We start from the raw sequence: 21,195 nt of genomic DNA on the forward strand, positions 1-21,195 counted from the left end.
AAGACAAGTAAGAAAAATAATAAGAGCTAGTCTCTCTTTAACGAAAAGGACATTTCAAATCGATCTAAAAATTACGAAAAATGATAGTATCATTTCTTTTCCAATATTTGATTTTCTTTCCGATTTATGTTTCCTTTAACAGAGTTTTTGAAAATATATATATGAGAATTTTATCACTGACACTATTCAAGAATTACATCACTTTCTTTTTTTTTAAATCAAAAAGATTTTATTTATTAACGAGACTTTTGTCTTGGCACAAAATTTAAAGGAAAAAATGCTTTTTATCAAGGATTCGTTGGATCTAAAGACCAGTGGCTTCACCAAAGCACAGTAGTGTTCCTACAGTAGCATATCCTTCCTCTATATCCACGTTACCTAAATAAAATATATACAATTATAATGGCTCTGTTCGCAAGCAAAGCGCAGCAAGCCGCAAAATAAACGCCGCCATTTCGCAAATTTGCCTTATTAACAGATAGCAGATACTAAAGCGCTTACACGATGTACGAAACTAAGGTGACGTACGCTCATGTAAATGTAAACTACTAGGATTATATATTACCATGCGCATGCGTCAAGTGCCGGGGTATATTTTAGTAATTTTAGAACGCCCTAATAAAAACTCTTTATTCCGAATCTTGTTCTCAAATGCCTTTCTGCGCATGCTCTTTTCCCCAGCATAACACACTGCTTACTGTAACATAGCCTTCTTCTGCGTCATCCTCGCCTGGAGAAAAATGGTTAAAATTATAGGCTAAACAACATAAAGAGAAATAAAAATAAAGCAAATTAGGATCACTGAAAGCGCATACTTACGTGAAAGTACCTGAAATAAACCATGGCAACATAGTGCAAAAAAATAAATACACAATACGAAACTATGAGAAAAAAATCCCTACAAAATTTTGCACATAACATGACTATTTTTAGATACACTCGTCATTTGACACCTCCGTAACGGAAGTGTTTTGATAAAACAAAGTAAATGAAGAGTGGACCGAAAATGTGTCATGTGATGTTTCCTTCTTCCGTTTCTTCCACAGTTTTGGTGGGATCAAGGTTCAGAGTTTGAGGTCATTCCCAACAAATTAGGGGTCCAACAGTTGTAAACCCGTCCTCATTCAATCCACCTTGAAAAATAACCAAAATGAAATTTACTTATTGTTTATAATAATATACATTTACAAACATGTATATCTACATATACAGTCGACATAATCCACGGTATTTGTAAACAATACAGGGCAGCTGCTGGTTTAATACGAAACAATGGGAAGCTCTTGTTTTAATACGGAACAACAGACAACTCTTGGTATAATTCAAAACAATGTGAATTAGCCTTTGTTTCCTTGCTGAACAAATGAAGCTCGTATAAAGCAATGGGTTATACATATTTAAGTGATGTGTAGAGCAAGGATTAGTGTTGTTCAATGCACCATATGCGCATGTTTAATCATTCATATACAGATTTCACTATAGCCGCCATATTTACCACATGGTCTAACTTCTTTGCGCTTAAAACTTTAAAGTGCGCTTTTAAAATTTATGCCCTCATCCAGCTATCATTCTTTGACATGCTGCAAACAAAGATGGCGGCAGCAGCATGCTTTATTCGAATCTAACCTTTCATAATTACAATGCTTGTTCGCTTACACATCGCCATAAAGAGGCTTAACGATAACTATTTTTACCGTTTTCTTAATTTAAATAGCAAAAGAACATTCTTCTATAATTATTTTAAATTACATGGCAGATCTGTCTATATTACACATGCCACCAGTGTACTATTTCTCAATTAGTTATTTGTAGTTCATCCACCCAAAAAGAATTTAACATATGGAACATAGAAGGTTATTCTGAAGGTGTGACTATTTTGAGTCTAGTAGGCAGGGACGGTGCCTGTTCATTTGGCACCCTGGGGACTTGCCCCCTGCCTCACCCCTTTAAGCCCAAAACAGGAATTGCACTAATTATGACCATCAATCCTAAACCTGGAAGGTCAATACTGCGCCACACTGGGGTCTGTGTCCTAGGCGGCAGTCTAATTTGCCTAAAGGTAGCATCTGTCCTGCTTGTAGGATCCCGAAACATACTAACTTGAAACATCTAATTTAAACCCGAATTATAGGGAAGGCATTATGCATAGTAAGCTACAACAACGCATAAACCCCGCCGTCAGAGTGACGGAGATTGCCGAGAGCTTCCGGGTGGTAGAATATAATAGTATATGAAAGATATAAAGCGTTAAATTATACCTGTATCACCAGCGCGAAACTCAGTGACCGGAAGGTCGGGTTTAAATGTCAGGAAACCAGAATCCTCTCTCCATTCTGCGTCGTTCATGTCACAATTACACAAGAGACCAGGGTCAGCACACGTGTCGTCCATGCCGCATGCACAACTTTCAGTTCCGGGTAAAGCGCCGCTGAAGTAATCCGCTATTCCACCAGTTCTGTTCTTCCAACCAGTAGTGATGACCCCATCCCCGTTTGGATTGTGGATAAGGGCAGCCTTACATTCCCATTTCATAAACTGCTTACATTTGGCAGAAGCATCCACAATGGCAATGGCATGGTCGAGAGAGACGTTGTATGTGATTTTCATTTTGAATTCTCCTGCACCTTCATAACCAACAACTCGTGTTCTATCTTCGTTATTATGACCTAAAAGGCAGACCCGATATTGTAAAAGAAAATACCCTTGCTTCGATGGCACAAGCAGAAAGATTGTGAACTCATTATTGAAACTCGCTAATGGTGCGTATCAATACATTCATCAAGTAGATAGCATACCCAAACCCCAACAAGTACAAAATGCATATCTAAACCCAAGTCAAATCCCCATCAAGTACTCGACACAAACCTAAACCCAAGCCAAACCCCAACAAGTACTCAACACATACCTGAACCGAATTGCATGCCCCACGAAGTATTCACCATATACTTTATTCCATGTTGAATCCCTGTCTAAGGCCATCAAGTACTCAACACAATTGTATCTTTCCTTTTCTAGATCCGTCTTCAAATCATACGAAGATCAGGCGGTCGTAATTGCTAATATACATTCAGCTAAAAGGCTCGGACATTCTAATGTATGTAGTAAAAACAAACAATTCTTACCTAGAACGGTAACTCCAACACCACCTTCACTAACCATGTCACAGTAGACCTTAACCGGTTCTAAATCAGCATCAGGTTCAACATCAGCCATTGTACTTGCTTGCAAACCACGTTGACCCCATTCACTACACGTCCGTGCTGCATAGAATAAGGTAAAGTGTGATAATCAAATACAACAACCCTTGTAAAAATAATAACAGTTTTGAACCAGCATTGATCTCTGGTTCAGTCATTAAAAAGAACATAGTCTCACATTTGCGAATGAAAAAGTCAACGTTTTTTAAATTACTAAAAAAGTATGATATAAAAGGGGGCACCGATTAGTAACAATGCTGGTTATTTTATTGGCCGTTTGCGGTGCAAAACGACAATTAATGATCAAGAGGACACGGAGACATGACCCGAATGACAACTCCCTCCCCGCATACAAACACACCCAGACACACACTCGCTCCTTACATACCATCTATTTGGGTATATTTACTAATAATATGAATTAAATGAAAAATAAGGCTGACATTTACCGTAAGGTGTACAGTCAAAGGTGTGACAATCTCCTTCTTCATCAGCAGCTCCGTCACATGGAGCAGTTAAGTTACCATATGACTCCATATCACACACTCTTGAGCGAGTCCTTGTTCCGCCACCACATGTGACAGAACATGGCGACCATTCACTCCATTCAAACCAGTCGCCAGGTACTATAAAGTAAGAATATGTAATTTGCAATATCATATAAAGGAAAAGCTTAGTGTAAAAACTTTATCTCAATATGAATGATCGCTTCCCGTATCTTAAGCAGTTCAAGTCGTGCGTTCCAAACAGCAGATTAGCTTTTCCTTTCGCGTTTCTTTAGCTTCGCATAAATTGCGCTCGCTAGATTAAAAAGCTAACATAAATGCATTCAACGTTTTAATAGTCTATCTATTCAATTTTAAAGAAAATTAAAATAAACGCCTGTCTATTAAGTTTTAATGAAACGTAAAATAAAATTAAGGTTAATATTAATATAGATATGAAAGTTTAAGTTCTGGTCCTTTTCTCTTTACACCAAGGAAAGGGCTAATAGAATATTCTAAGATATTGGAACTTTTCAATTGCATGTATAATCGAATAAAAATACGATAAACGTTTGTATGAGATTGATTTTAAAAACAAGTATGCAGCACAAATATTTCTAATATATGCGAAATTTTCAATTGCGTGTATTATCCACTAAAAATACGATATCCATTTGTCTTGGGTTGATCTAAAAAGTATAAAGTACAAACAGAATATTCTAAAACATTATCGAATGAAAATACGATATCCATTTGTATTGGATAAATCTAAAAAGCATAAAGTGTAAGGCACAAACAGGATGGTCTAATATATCGGGACTTTTCATATATTATCCAATAATAAAAATACGATATCCGTTTGTATGGGGTAGTTCTAAAGAAGTATGAAATGTGCTATCATTAGTAATCTACAAAGTTCTACGTTTTAAAAGAATATGTTAGTAAAGAGATAGAGTTTAAGCGTGACGTGCAAGCTATGGGTGTACCCTGCCCCTTTAACCCTTCGTAAAAAATATAATAATAATTTTTTTTTATACATGTACTTGATAAAGTATCAGGCCTGTAAAGAAAACATAAAGGTTAATTCACGCAGTGTTATCGGCGTCCAATATTCCAACACCTCGCGCTAATTTATGTAAATATAACCATCGCAAATAGCGACATTTCACTTCGCAACGCGCACGCTTTATTATATGACTTAGGGAACGGGAGTAGCGACGGCATATATAATTAACTTCTACATAAATGGTATTAATGCACCTTAATTTACGCGCTAGTAGCCATCGCAGTAAATAATACGTAAATCTAATCCATTTCATTTCATTTAGGCAACCGCACAGACAGCGTAGGAAGAAGAGAGAGAAATGGGGTTTAACGTCCACTGGAAACAAACTAGATCATTTCGGGACTAACATATATGGTTCAATTTTATTTCAATAATTCGCTTGCGCGTAGGGGTTTTTAGCAATGGAAGGAAACCAGAGGATCCGGCAGAAAACCCAAGAAGATGGACAGGCGACCCTACTCCTTGTCACATACAACCGGGGAAATTGAAACCACGCCAGTTGACTCAATGACAGACCTTATGATACAACGCACACGCGTTAACCATTCAGTCATCCAACCCCTCGCATAGGTAGAAATGGCAGAAGATATGTAACTGTTTAACCACCAAACAATATCAATTTATGTAACCAATCATTCTAAGAGTTAGATTGTGTGTAGCCACCATAGGGTAAGCGAAGGCCGCCTTCTTTTCACTTCCGTCACTCCTCAGACTATAAGTAACCGGAAGTAGGGATGGTACTTTTTTTTAACCTGCTAACGTTATTGCGATACGCGCAACAAGCCGCATGTCATGCATCGAATACAATACGCGCAGTTTATATCTATGTGGTAGAAAATGAACGCATGACTTAGGAGTCTCGTTCGATTTGCGAACTTTTCAGATTCATTTCTTTAAATTTACTAAATTTGATATAGTTTTAAAGCACACTCACTTGGGCATGGGTTTTCATTACAGCTCACTGTATCAGTGTTGTTACCCAGGCAATCTTGCCCGCCATATTGTGGTTGCTGGCAGTTTCGTGTCCTTTGACTGATCCCTCCTCCACATGTCGTGCTGCATTCGGACCAACTCTGCCATTCTAACCACACACCATCAACTGTAATTAATATCGTAATGTTAATATGTAAGACAGCCTGATAGTAAGCTGTTAAACCCCAAATGCCAGTTTTCTTTAATAATTGACTTTTAATAACCCCCATTGTTAAACAAATGTAAATCAGGTAACTATCTAATATTTGAAATTGTCATTGATTTAATATCATTGCAAGACAAGTGTTATAATTATAAGAAATCCTTTATTAAATATATTATAGTACTTATATGATATTATAATTAATTAAAACCAAGGTTAAAAAAAACTATAATCTGAAATCAAAAGATGCAAACTATGTTTTTATTATATATTCGGATACATCTCTACGTGTTAAAACCATGCAATAAATAAAAATAAACATAAATGTCGAACATACATTCAGGGCAGGTTTATACTTACCTTTGCGCTACATTGTGCCATCGCATTTAGAACGCATTGTATGTCATATAGCTCGCACAAGCGCGCGCGCAACGCAGCATTAGTCGACATACAAACTTAAAATAATATCTTTAGCGGGCTCTATTTTCGATCACTAAATTATTAAATTATAAATATACTATGTGCAGCATCGGTCAACATAAATGATGTTTTTTAAACATAAAATGATGTCTATGCGGGGATATTCCTTCCATCGTCAAATTATTTTTTTAACAAACAACAGATATCATACACAGAATCTGTCAAAATATCAACTTAAATAATTTCTTCCATCACCAAATCATCAATAAAATAATCACTAGTAACAGTAACCATAACCAAATGAACCAAACCAAAAAAGCGCCACGTTTCACGAGAAACAAAACTGCGATTGTTTATGAAAAGATTCAATTCAACATGCCCGATATAACTACTTTTTATAGGTTTTCTGATTTCCATGAAATCTGATTTACCCCCCTCCCCCCTCAAAAAACAACAAAAAAACCATCACTTGATGAAAGGTTAGGTTAGGTCCATTGAACACAGAATTTTAAAGGACATTGTTACACTGGTTTAACTTAAGGATCAGTTTAAAACAATGGATGATTCATAAATTGCACCTTCACCAAGTCTAAAAAAAATTACATCCTCCACCTTATTTGTTTCAAACCACTACCTTGCTACCGTAACCATCATATTTGTTACCTGGGCAAGGTGACGTGTTGCACTCAACGGCTTGATTTGCTTGACCATCGCATGTTTTACCGTCAAAGTATGGTCCATCGCAAATTCGCTGTCTACTTAGTATTCCTCCGGCACAAGTAACCGGACATTTTGTCCATTCGCTCCACTGTTGCCAAACACCGTTTACTAAGGGATATCATGGAGAAATAGGTTGAAATTAGGATAAGTACTCAAAGCAGGACACAATTCAAATTTTGTAAGTTAAATTAATCTTGATTTGTCCCCTTTAATCTTCCTAATAATTAATAATTTCAAAAAATATTTATCCATATTCGTTTTATATTAGATGTCATGCAGACACTGTTCCCAATAATTTATAATTTCAAACACAGGTTATAACAGTTTAACTTTTTATATTAAACTAAGAATCTATCCGGATTGCTTTAATAGTGGTCTTAATTATTGCTGGGCAAGTTTAATCATTACAACTCTATGTGGTTATATTGGGGCTGGTGCTATTCCGATCCCCGTGAAAAGGGCCGTAGCAATCGCGCTGACGAGTTTGTGCCCCCCCCCACCGTTACACGTTTTATTGCATTCGGCCCACGCTACACAAGGCTTCCATACACCGTTTACTGAAACAAACGTTGGGTTGTTTTTGTTATACAAAATATAGCATAGAATGGTGTGCTTCAAACTGATAAAGAACTGTGACTGACAATAAACAACGGGGATCACATTAAAATAGTGGGAAATTAGAAATGCATATACATACGATAGCACGACCATTAAAGTGGAATCATGATAAACGGAAACATTAGTGTTATAGGGAGGGTCACTCATAAAAATGGAAATATTAGTGTTATGGGGTCACTCATGAAAAATAGAAATATCTGTGCTATGGGATCACTGTAGGAAAAAAAATTGAAAGGAGTACAAATAGCCATGAAATCGTTACTCGGACAAGGCTGTTTGTTGCAATCTCTCTCCTGTTCCAGAATCTCATCGCAAGGTTTCCCGCCATATCTGGGTAATGCGCATGTACGTGCACGCTGCTGTCTTCCACCTTCGCATGACGCCGAACAACCGCTCCATTCTGACCATAGGGTGTACACACCGTCAACTAGTAGTCAAATAACAGGAAAGTAATCAATATTCGTTTTTTATCATTTCAGTTAAAAATTAGTTTCGTAATCATGTAATTATAGAATACCGTAAAAAAAAATACAATATTATGAGTGAATTTTTACATTTTACATTTAGTTAGAAGAAAGATGAGTCTGCTACTAGTATACAAATTAAGATTGAAATACATTTTTGTAATGAAAATTTTTGAAACCAACCTGGACAGTGATGAGTGTTACACTCTTTCGTTTCCTGTAACTCAACGCCACATTCCTTACCGCCATATTGCGCTTTTGTGCAATTCCTAGACCGATGCTGCGTACCGCCGCTGCAAGATACGCTGCACGGACCCCATTGCGTCCAAGCGCTGATAACTGCGTCAACTTTAAAGAAAGCGAGAAGAAAGATATGTGATATAGATACATCAGAGAAAGGAAGGTGTTCACTATTTTACAAAGATAACAAACAGATAGATTCACATTAAAGAAACTTTGATAAGCAAATTAAAAGAATGTACATTAAAGAGGAAGTACTACTTTTACAGACAACGAAGATCGCTATAAAATAATCATTTTGAATTACTCGGTAGGTTCCATTACATTGGCGTTATAAACGGTCACACGGCCATTACCTGTATATATATTTTATTGGTCAACAATTGTAATGCGGTTTCGCTTTGAAAAACGTTTAGTGAAATAGTCCCTAGAACTTCCTGCGCATGCCCATGTCCCTAAAATGGTTAGCGTATTATTGTGGTGATAAGTTAGTTTCGCGTAGCCATTATCGTGGACAGTTATTCGCATAAGTGGTTGACCTTCGATTTAATTAGCGGTGATTATGTGATTGTTAGGAAGCGTGGTATCCGTACAGAAAAGGGTACTGTAATGAATTTGATTGGCGATATTATAGCTGTTAAAATCAACTCGATTCGGCGACCACGAAAGAAATAGATTGCATCTTTAAAGCAAGTTAGAAACAAATATATGATACCCAGTAAAGACTATTTATATTACATGTAAAAGCGTCTATAAAGATTTACAATAGAGAGACCAAGAAGACAGAATTTGTGTTTTTGTAGCAAAGTTTTACAAAGATTGAAAAGTAATTTGAACAGATACACTATGACAACACTGATAATCGTTCTATACTCACTGGGACAATGTTGGTTGTTACAATCTTGGGTTTCATCTTGAGGTCCCTGGCAATCGGCACCACCGTACTGAGGGGCAATGCAAACCCGATCCCTCACTTGAGTGCCTCCACCACACGTAAGGGTACATACACTCCATGGCGACCATTGCTCATACATACCGTTAACTGAAAATTAATCTACAATATTAGCAGCGAACTATACTTTGCTTTAAAAATCCCTTTTTTCATAATTATTGATCTTTTTGATATAATTAATAGATAATTTTAATTAAATTTTAAATTGGATATGAATTTAGAAAATTTATCATAGTAAAATTTGAATTATTTATTATAAAAAGTGTGCGACATTATTCTGAAATATTGAGTATGAGGGGTAAATGTTGTTATATATTGAAGTGCTGGGGAGAAGCTGTGTAGATTATTAAGGGTGTAGAAAGGGAGATGTAATGAAAGGGTAGAATAGTGTCCACAGTCTCGTGGTGATAACCTGTCCAATCGGTGACCATTCCCACATAATATATCCTAAAGAAAAGAGAGAAAGGATGATTATATTCTTTTGAACAAGCGCGACAACCTTATTTAAAATCGCACATTCTTTTATGCGCATGATAGAGCATCAAGTTAAGTGGCGCATTGTGGTTTTGCGCTTCAATTACGCTGCCTTGACCAATTTGTCATTTGAAAAAGTCAGTCAACTATATTTGTTTATAGTTTATAGTTTCTCCATTTATTTTTTCGCTATTATAAAATTTTATACACAGGCAATGACGGTTATGCTGATAAATTTCAGTTATTCCCGGACATGAAAACATTGATATTCGGAACTTTCCTAGTCTAGGATTTACTTAAGAGATAAGTTAGATATCGAGTTTTTATTTAAAGAAAATGAAGTTTATTTGCAATCTCATGGACATAGATTTAACTCTATTACCAGAAAAGTGAGTAATGAGTATCGGGAAAGACTGTTATTGATTTTATTATTTTGTAGTTCGGTAAGCATGTCGAAACAAATATACGCATGGAGATAGAGGGTTTTATGCTTTTCCGAATATTTTATAGAGCCTCAGAAAAAGGAGTAATAAAACCCGAATGTAAGTCTGATGAATCGGGGAACTGGTAGACTGTTATGGATTTTCTATCACACTGACTTGTTCAAAACAATATAACATTAGCAGGCAAATTTTAGGGAATAAACCACAGAAATACAGACGAGAATAGCAATACCAGTGAACCGCCATATTGTTTACACTGATTACGCTATCCAAAATGGTGCCTAAGAACCGCGTCACCAGCATCAAAACTCACGTGATTACTATTCTAGAATTATATTTCTATGGTATAAACACTTCACACGCATGCTTGAGTTGATAGACTGACCAGGGCAATGGAATTCATTACAAACTCGGGACTCATTGCGCGCCCCTATACATTTAAGTCCGCCATGTTGCGCTTCGTTGCATTTCCTGTCTCTTTGCTGCTTTCCACCGCCGCAAGTTACTGTGCATTCGCTCCACTGCGTCCATAATTCCCAAGCGCCATCAACTTTACAAGAAACGAAAGATAATTAGAACTAAGGGTATCATTGAAAAAAGGAATATGGTTGATAATAAATTAAAGGATATGTACAGAAAAATATTTTTGTCATACATACTCATTTAATGTACTCATAAAATTAAATATTTGAAGATAAAGCTTTAAAGGGATTCTTTTCAGATTGCATAGTTAGGGTATAAAATAGAATAGCTATAACAGAAAGAAAGGGGTTTCGTTTAGCTTGAGTTGTGGTCTCTTTTGCCTTACTTGGACAGGGTTGTTCATTGCAAGCTACAGTTTCATTAAACGATCCTGGACATTCCGCACCACCAAAATAAGGTCCTGTACAATTCCTCTCTCGGTATTTGGTACCTCCCCCACATGTCAGAGTACATGGTTCCCATGGAGACCAAGGCTCAAAGATACCATCAACTAAAAATAAAAATATGAAACTGAGTCCAAGCCATCTGGAAGAATAATATTATAAAGCTTTCTTATTATCGGAACTAGGGCATTTTGAAAGGAACAGCGCCTAGTTTTTCGGATGGAATTCCAAACACAAATCATAATCTTCCCCAGATTACTTATAGTGGAATGTTTGGGGAAAATTAAACACATGTAAGCAATAATAAAAATATTTAACTCTCAAAAAAACACATTAATCCGATAAAATGTATCTATAATGTAATTGAAATCGATTTTATCTTTCGTTCAGCTTTCATTTATTGATTTTTAAACAGGAATCGAGTAAGCCATCAAATAACGGAGCAAAACTGTATAAAACTTACTGGGACAGTTATGCATATTACATTCTTTGGTATCCTTGAGGGCTCCAATACAATCCGCTCCTCCATGATATGGTCCGATGCATGTTCTGTTTCTCCATGAAATTCCGCCCCCACATGTGACGTCACACTCTGACCAATCAGACCATTGGTTAAGGTAGCCATCGACTGTGATAGTAGTAGAATAAAGGTATTATGGTTTGCTATTTATTTCTCCATATTCATACTAACATGTCATTTCTCCGTTATCAGTAACATTATGACCTTTATTTAAGATAGCGTACTCTTGTTGGGTTGCATGTGTAATTTTATGCATTAAAAGCGCATTTTTCTCGCCGCATTCAATTGCAATTCAATTTTTCTGTATAACTCTGTTTGATTTAATAAGAATTATATAAAATAATCTTCTAAACAATCAACAAGTGAAAGCAGTGAGATTTTTTTTTCAATTCATTTGGGTGTGTTACTGATAACAGACATTATCTACTCTATAAATATTTACTACAATTTGTACTAAATGTACTAATGTTCTGATAAAACTATTGATTATTTACTATATTACTTGATAAAATTAAATTCTGACTACACTAAAGCATTTCTTTGAATAGCACTATTTTATCTTTTGGCAAAACATTCTTCAAGCAGATTAAGATAAAAACCATATCTATATCTCTACTGACATTAATAGTTAAATATACAGTGTACAAGAATTAAAAATTGTAAAAAAAACAAATACAAGATGCGGTTTTGTCTATTCAAAATTGACTTGTCTAAAACAAAGCAATGTGACTAGGCAAAATTTCAGTGGTGAACACAAAAGCAGTGACAAACAGAGCAAGGATCAACTATGTCTATAAACTAAATTCAATAAATTCTACAGTTCTATAATCCAAAAAATGTTTATCTATTCATTCATGTTAGACATGTATTTCTATTGAATCCTATAAAAAAAATTGGTAACTTTAACATCTATGACATACTAAGTACTACTATTACTCTTGCTATGACATACTATACTCTTTAAAAAAGTAGGGGATATATTCAGAAACAATACAAAACTGCGGAAATGCACTGCTGTTTTTATTAGAGATAACCAGTGTATGTTAATAACAGGCCAATTGCCTACACATGAACATAAACGGTTCATATGGGTGGCTTATCTGATTGCCCCATTTCACTCGCAAAGAGATACACTGTCAAAAGTGACAATGGACGTTTTTGAGTTTTGTCTTAATAATGAGTAATTGCTCCAGACCAATCCTCAGACATTCAGCAACTCGTCGCGGCATGCTCCCTATCAACCGTCCAATCAGGATTTTGGGCAATCTGACCCACTCCTCTTGCAGTGCCACGGCCAATTCTTGCAGTATTGTCGGTTGACGTTGACCGAAAAGCAAACATGGATATAATAAACCAGCTCGCGGCAGTTTTCATCAACCCTTCCTTGGAGTGTCAAAGTTGACAATGAACTCCTCCCACGTTTGTGGCGCTATTGAGAGTATGTGCAGCTCGGCGGTTCTGTTTGGGCGATACGTTCTTCATCTGTGAACATACTCTCAAATAGTCTATGACTATTTATCACATCACAACCTGCATAGGTATTTGCATTTCAATATCCCCTACTTTTTTTGAAGAGTATATTACTGTTACTATTTGGTACAAATGCTTTATTGATAAAATGACTAGACCTCTTTGATCTGGATCAGAACTAAAAGTGTATAGTTGGTTAAGGGACTATGTCGGTTTGCTTTTTGTATTGCCATTTAAGTATTTGTCTACATTTTAAATTTTGAGACAAGTGATTTTGACTTCCACTTTCGAAAGTTTGAACCAAAAGTACTTCAACCGATATAAAAGAGGTTTAGCTCCTTTAAGTTTTGTAGGAATGTATGAATCTGTCAGAACGACGGGGGGGGGGGATCCTATTTGTATCTACATTCTGTATCTACAATTTTACACTACACTAAAATATTTCTGAGAATATATCAGAAATTAGTAGCAATTAAACGGCGTTTTTAAAAGAGCAATTTTTACTGATTTGTATGTCTTTATGTCAAAGATTTTGCTATAATTTACTGATTGTTTGGGGGTTTTGGGTTTTTTTTCTATCGATTCAACAAGAACTATCACGTTTTAATCAAAAAAGCCAATAATTGGAATGGGGAAAAATACCAACCAAACTTATCTGTAACGATACAGATTATGCCATGAACAACGACTTGTAAAACAGTACTGATACAGATTGCAAATGGCGAAATAAGATTCAGCGCGGACACGGGGTGGGTAGGGGCTGCGGCTAACAACATATATACTAAAATATGGAAGGCAACGAGGAAAGCATCTTTATATCTGGAATAAAATAAATGGATAAAGCTTACAAGGCCAGCGAGCACCTACGATTATTTGTCGCAGAACGTTTGACGCAACTGATGTTTTCATTGCCGTATTGTCTAACTAATGTGCACAACATAAGCCCAATTTCTTTCCAAAAAGATGGACTAAAAATGTGCATTCTAAACGAGCTTTATAAATATCTGTCTACCAGAATCTGTCCGACAAATAATAATTTGGTGTGCTGGCCCCATAAATACTAAGTTTGGGTTAAATGGATTCTGGGTGAAGTTCTGGAATCTAAGAAAGCGGGTCAATATTTTAATAGGTTTATGACCAACAATATAAAAAAGAGGTATCTGAAAAAGAAGACTACTGTAAATACAACTACTGGTTAGAAAATGAACTATTGAAGCAACAAAATATGCGCAAATATGCAGATCTATTGGTTAAGGCTGGAGGAAAACAACTTTTCTTACCCTCAAATCATATTTGAGCAAATAACGCGAACATGTCCGTGAAACCAAATATGGTTTTGTTTGGGCTGAAATTGAAATGTAAACAGATATAGAATAGGCACCATAACATTCGCTAGTTCAAACACTAAGTATTGGAACACGAAAATTAAATTCACCTGGACATGGAGGCCGACTACATGACTGACTATCACTATTGAAACCTAGGCATTCTTTCCCGCCAAAAAATGGACCTGTACAATTGCGATATCTATTTTGCAAGCCGAAATCGCAGGTAACGCTGCAGTCTTCCCACATTCCCCATTCACTCCAAACTCCATCAACTGAAAGGGAAAAGAAAACACACATTTATGTTTTCTGTTACTCTCGGGCCATTAAACATACATAATGCAGGAGCTAAATCTGCCTATTTCAGGTATATCTTTAGGCCTGAAATGTTATCTAAATTATTAATTATACATTAAATAAACCTACGTTAAGAGCTATATCTGTCTATTGCAGGTCTTTCTATAGGCCTGAAATGTTATCTAAATTATTAATTAGACATTAATTATCCTATCAAGACCATAATCAACTCTAGATGGCATCGCTAGCCTTCGATCTTTAGCGGACTATGAGCCGATTTACTGCATAACTTTCCTTCACGATTTAACGACTAAATGGATAATCGAGACTATGCTGTTTAACGTACTGACTTTAGTAATGATGATCGAGGCTAGGCGGAAATTTGAATGAAATTTTCAGCAAATTGCCTTTACATTATCTTGTTTTTAACTATTATAGTGAGAACTGCCAACTTGTTATCGAATCTCCCGTAATGTATCTTTAACTTATCCAGGCCATAATAAACCCTCGATGTCATTGCTAGCCCGTGATATTCATTGGATTAGGATCCGATTTGCTGCTCAACTTTCATTCATGATTTAATCATGAAATGGATAATCAAGACTGTTTTTATCGTACCGACTTTAGTAATGATGATCGAGTCTAGGCCGATAATTTAATCGCTTAGTTCTCGGTTCACAGTGGATCAATTTGACTGAAATTTTCAAGAAATTCCCTTTACATTATCTAGTTTTTAATTATTATTGTGAGAACTACCAACTCTTTATCTAATCTCCCATAATGTATCTTTAAGGTGCAACGTTTAAGCAATATGATCAAATCGACATCCAGTAAATATGTACCGAGAGATTAACCGGAAGTCAAAGTAACACACGATCGGTTATATTGATGATAGACTAGCAGCTCAAAAAAGGAACCAGAAGGTAAAATCAAACGAGCTAGTGCAGAAAGGCAAGAGGTTTCATTTCCAGTAAATTCAACAATTTTAGTTTCGATCGATCCACTCTGAAGCGTGGATGCAATTTTAAATAATATGGGCTTAAAATTAGCTTTAATAGTAAAAATCATGTAACAGAATTGGTATAACATACTTGGACATTCATCTTCGTTACATGTTCTGGTATCTATAGGAACTCCTATACAACTCAATCCGCCATGAAGCGGTGTGTTACAGGTCCTTTTTCTGTTTTGTTTTCCTCCGCCACAAGATACGTCACAAGACTCCCAGTCCGCCCATGGCCCCCATTCTCCATCAACTAAAAGTAACAAAGTCCATTAATACAAAGTGATTAATTAGTGGTAATTAATTATTCCCATAAAAGATCTATACTTTTTATATTATTATTAGCAACACCCTCTCCTTAGTGTTGGTCGAGAATGATCCTAGGGACTTTCCAGCGAGATGGTAAACTGTTGTCCTTATACACACTGGCGTATGAGTATGCCAGTTATATTTCACCGAAACGTCTTAATTAATCAACATCCATGACCCGTGATAGTGATTAATGCCGGCCCAGTAATTGTAGTCATGGGAATCTTGGTCCAATCTGAAGCTTATGGTACCGTGTACAGGGCAGAGTATGGGAAGTCTGCATGGATAGTATGTACAATAAGTGTCTGTATTGTAACAAGATTAACTATAAATTACCTGGACAAGGTCTTTCATTGCAGGTACCTCTTTCTTCTAATGGATTTTGACAGTCGAGGCCTCCATGGAATGGACCAATACACACTCGCTGGCGACCATTAACGCCGTCCCCACAGGAAACCGAACATGTTCCCCAGTTGCTCCATTTGCTTTCCACACCATCAACTGGAAATAAGCTTCTGTTATTGAACACACAGGGAGAAAACGAAGCCATTCTGTCATGCTAGGCGTGAAAGACGGTATTACATAAATTGAATAAAACTGATTTTATAAATTCTACTCCTCATTTTTGCTGTAATTTTAATATGTATTTTGACAAGATACATAAATAATAAATGTAATTTCATTCATCTGTATGTCGATCCCTCCAGGCAGCAATGAATTTAAACATTCGGATAGCATAAGTGGATTTCTATTGCGAAAAATTCGGTCGACAGTAGAGAAATTTCAGTTTAAAAAACTATAATTGCCTTATTTTAATGGTTATGTATAGCTTCGGTTATTCTGTGGAAAGTTCAAACTAAAACAAATATGAAACTGGTATTTGTAATATCCATGAATTCCAGTAATTCAAGTAAAGAACAGATGCTGCTGTGTATTTGAATTTAGTACCACAATATGATATTCAAGGACAGTAAGGTTAATACCACGAAATATGATGGTTATAGCTTTTATTGAAAAAAGTTTGAGTTCAAAACTATTATTCACGTGCCTTCACTATCTTATTAAAATGTAAACATTTGGCCAAGTAAAGGCATTGTGTGGGTTAAATATTAGGTAAAAGCACATGGATGCTGAAAAGTAAGAAAATTTCGAAAGAAATCCATATAGTTTAAGATTATCTTAGTATTTTTAACTGATACTCCGATTTACCAACTGACTGATACTGCCTTCGAATTATGGTCCATAGTTACTAGCTTTGTCTTGAAAATAGCACCCATTTCCACGCTAGAAATCAGATTCTGTTTAAGTTTACAATCACAGAAAATTGTTTATAGCGTGATGAGATCGCTATTTTCAAGTCGGAACTCGTAATTACCGTAAATACGGCATGATTCAAAGGCAGCATTAATAACAGAAATCCCTTATCCTGTAGTTGTTGACTGGGGAGAGACCAGTACCAGGTCTCTTACCTCGCAAGATTCTTGGACAGCTTCTTTATCGGGCTCTCAAAAAATATCCGGAATATTTGTTATACAAAACACGAAATTGGCGGTAACTTAATACGAAGAGAGCGCATAATCATTTTACAAATCACAAGAATTAGAGGCACAATTATCCCTTTTAAGATTATCCTTGCCCTGCAAGTGATGACGTGTTAAGATATAGAAGACAAAGTGAAGACTACATATATTGGTATACATCTAAGGACAGAAAATACTGATAAATCTAAAGAAAGAAAGGGTAATGCAAGACCGAAATAAGAAGAAGTATAAAAGAAGTTTTCAGGGATGCTAAAGCTATCCATATACCTGGACAGGGTTGTGTATTGCAAGACTGGGTTTCGTCAGCAGGAGGATCGCAGTCTTTGCCGCCATAAAATGGTCCATCGCAAGTGCGCGTGCGTACTTGAGTGCCATTGCCACAGGATAGGGTGCAGTCACCCCAATCACCCCAGGTCATCCAAACTCCATCGACTAAAAAAGAAAATAGTATTGATAAAGTCGATCCTAATCAGTGGTCAAAAAAGCTTACTGGCAAAATAAGCAAAATTGTGTAACGGAACCAAGTAATGTTTAGTCTTCAAAATGCTACGTATCTCCCCTTGCTAGGGCCACTCTTCCTTTGTGGTAAACTATGTGGTTTGTACCGAGGATAACTCTGACTGAAATTACTGCGGAAGATGGACGGCTTTAGACTTAATGAGGTGATTTAGGTATACTCTCAATTGGACTTATTCGAGATTGAATTAGGAAAGGGGGTTAATCTCTAAAGGGAAGTGTGGGTCGCTGTGCTATTTAAGAATCGGTATTACAGAAGGTGATACGTGATGGCGACGTTTTGCGCATCTATTAGAGCACTGGTAGCTGTTACGGAGTCGTCAGATACAGCCTGCTCTGCGACAACTTGGGAGTTGGCAAATTTGCTGGAATCAACGTTTCGCCGAGTAACTTAGCTCTCAGCATAGTGTCTGGCATTTTCTGTGTTTCTACATATATATTATTAACAGTATTTAAAAAGAAGTTCTTCAATAATTAGTAAATAGATATTAATGAAAGGTAATGATGCTTTTGAAAAACTCCGTGATGAAAAATTGTGATTATATAAAATGTGTAAAAACATGGAAGTGGCAAGAGAAAGTAAAAAGCAAAATTTAATTAAAAAAAAGACTTTCTGATGTCTTCATTAGTTTTTTCCATGTGGTCATGATCCCCGCATAAACCACGTGAATAATAATTAATAAATGCAATATTCCAGTGTTTAGTTTGCATATTGCCATACTTGGACAATTATTTGTGTTGCATTCCCGGGGTTCAACAGCTGGTCCGTGACATGATGCACCCCCAAATTTGGGTTCATCACACACGCGTTCTCTGATTTGCATTCCGCCACCACATGTGACGTTACATTGCTGCCATTCCTGCCAGGACATCCATAACCCATCAACTGTAGAAGATAAAATAATAATAGGATACTAAGTTGAGGAAACTCCAGATCTTCAGATATCATCTAGTATCTTAACTAAATGTTCTTCGTACATTCAGTAACCGGAAATACATAGGATACAATTTTATGGAATACAATGCAGATTTTTAAATTAAACACTGTTACTTGCGTATGCCTTCATTAAAATTTTTACTGATAGTACCAATTAAATTCCTTCCTTGTTTGAGGTTGTTATGAAAATAGTTCTTCATGAGTGTCCGGTATTAAATAAAATAGAATGGCGTTTAACGTCCTACTGTTCTGCACCGACTGTGCTAATGAAGATGAGGAATATCTGATAAGGCAGGTTAGTAACTGGAAATACACCTGACACAATATTATAGAATGCAATGCGGTTTTTTTACCTCATTGTTATACGAAGAATTAAATCATTATCGACATTTTAATTAATTTATATCAATTAAATTATGTCGTTCTTTCAAGTTGTTTTCATCATTCAAACATGATATGTTCACTATCACTGCTTCATAATTGTTATTACCTATTAATGTTTCTACTTTCCAGGTAAAAGGGGTGTGTATTATATTGAATGTTATTATTTATAATTGATCATTATTATTGCCGCTTAAAAGGTTGGTATTATCAAATGTTTGTCATTAAAGTAATCAACCTTGATCAACTTCCATAATCATAATATTTATATATTTCTAAATGTTTGTCATTACAGTAATCAACCTTGATCAACTTCCATAATCATAATATTTATATATTTCTAAATGTTCGTCATTGCCGTAAGCAACCTTGATCAACTCCATAATCATAATATATCTTGTCTATTTTACATTACTTAAATCTAGGTAACCTTCAAGTTAATTAGTGACGTATCTGTGATTGGTCATAATTAACAAAGTTATTTTTGCTTACATGTTATAATTTTCTTAATATTGTATAATTTAATATAAATCATGGTCGTCTATGGGTTTGTAATAAATGACAATTTCAGTATGTTTAAAGAATGGCCTTATTTAACGTGTAGGAATAAAGTGACTATAAATCGAAGTACCCTGTAATTCACATATGTAAAGCTTGAAGGTGCTAATTCATTCCCGAATTTCAGAAACTTTTCTCGCAAAACCTCTGAATAAAATAAAACCAGGTACGAACAATCCAAAACATTAGACAAAATTCGAAGTCCTAAAAAAACGGTATAGGCAAAATAGTGTAATCAGCAAATTGACTATTCACCGTGTACAAAATACACGACAAACAGTGGTAACAGGTGTCCGGAAGTGCATGCTTTTGGGTTGATATTTTGAAGGTACTGATTGACGACTTTTCACAAACTCTCCATCAGGGGTTCCGTCCTCCCGAGATTTGCTCACTCTAATATAACAGCATGACAACTAAAGTTATTTACCTGGACAAGAGAAAGTATTACAAGATCCGGTATCTGTTAGACTACCAGAACATTCAGCTCCATTATAATATGGCCCTTCACAAGTTCTGGATCGTTGCTGAGTTCCTCCACCACATGTATGAGAGCATTCACCCCATTCTGCCCATGGATTCCATACGCCGTCAACTAGATAATAATTAACCCTTTACAGATGTGTGCTGCTTTTATAAGGTCATTTACAAGGGTAGATAACTCTTATTTCCAAAAGACAATTCATCTGATATACATTTAATGAATTATTTAACCAAGGTCTTTTTCGTTTTCTCTCTTCCTATCGAGGTACATGTCTTCCCTTGCATTTCACACTGAATAGCTAGACTTGCATGGGAGGATGTCGAGGCAGTCCTAACAGTAACTATAATAGTTCCGGGGTACTGTCATTCTTGATAACTACAACGTTTTGTAAACCAGTTTAACCACAAATATAGTAGTTATCGATAATGACAGCTATTGAAGTGGACACATGCCTTTAGCTCGAAGCCTTCCATTTTCCAAAGGGAGAAAACCGAAAGAGGCCCAAGATATATAAATGTAATAACTTAACAGGAATTTTAGAGAAGGAGAAGAGTAGAGTTTGTGGATACAGTGTGAAAACAGTTGATCTTAGAAAAAGTTTTATGGTCGATGATTCATTGTGCACTTACTTGGACATTCCCTGTCTTTGCACCATTCCATTTGACTGTCTTCTGTTCCGCAATCACTGCCGCCATGAAAGGGACCATGACAAGTTCTGTTTCGGTAGTGGGTGCCATTAGCACACGTCACTGAACATGATGACCAATCGGACCACAG

At 36.1% G+C, this 21,195-nt stretch overlaps 2 protein-coding genes across 3 annotated transcripts; both read right to left on the bottom strand.

Moving 5' to 3' along the window:
- Positions 1-6,925: 6,925 nt before the first annotated feature.
- Positions 6,926-10,780, bottom strand: LOC126817833 (semaphorin-5A-like; the record flags this gene model as incomplete). The annotated part of the gene is made up of 3 exons (XM_056100198.1): positions 6,926-7,111; positions 8,494-8,515; positions 10,536-10,780. Coding segments are annotated over 3 exons (453 nt in total), but the record flags the coding sequence as incomplete, so codon positions are not given.
- LOC126818628 (coadhesin-like) lies at positions 9,248-21,183 on the bottom strand. 2 transcript variants are annotated; one of them, XM_050546149.2, is made up of 11 exons: positions 21,048-21,183; positions 20,365-20,529; positions 18,783-18,947; positions 17,813-17,977; positions 16,341-16,505; positions 15,784-15,948; positions 14,506-14,670; positions 14,351-14,415; positions 11,544-11,708; positions 11,023-11,187; positions 9,248-9,387 (listed from the first exon to the last, which is right to left on the bottom strand). In XM_050546149.2, the coding sequence occupies exons 1-10, from the start codon at positions 21,076-21,078 to the stop codon at positions 11,140-11,142; spliced, it is 1,299 nt and encodes a 432-aa protein (XP_050402106.1). In that variant the 5' UTR covers positions 21,079-21,183; the 3' UTR covers positions 9,248-9,387; positions 11,023-11,139. The 2 variants fall into 2 exon arrangements, with proteins under 2 accessions (XP_050402106.1, XP_050402107.1); XM_050546150.2 differs by lacking the exon at positions 9,248-9,387 and adding an exon at positions 9,722-9,744.
- Between the last annotated feature and the right edge of the window lie 12 nt (positions 21,184-21,195).

Source organism: Patella vulgata, chromosome 4, assembly GCF_932274485.2.
Source record: "Patella vulgata chromosome 4, xgPatVulg1.2, whole genome shotgun sequence".
NCBI classification, from domain to species: domain Eukaryota; kingdom Metazoa; phylum Mollusca; class Gastropoda; family Patellidae; genus Patella; species Patella vulgata.

Excerpts from the sequence above, each read along its gene's own strand:
- LOC126818628 (XM_050546149.2), bottom strand. The coding sequence starts at position 21,078 with ATGGAATGGTGCAAAGACAGGGAATGTCCAA. Across the intron at positions 18,948-20,364 it reads TAATACTTTCTCTTGTCCAG|TTGATGGGTTATGGATGTCC; the intron begins GTAAATAACTTT and ends TATCTTCTACAG. Across the intron at positions 14,416-14,505 it reads TAGTCGGCCTCCATGTCCAG|CCCAAACAAAACCATATTTG; the intron begins GTGAATTTAATT and ends TTTCAATTTCAG.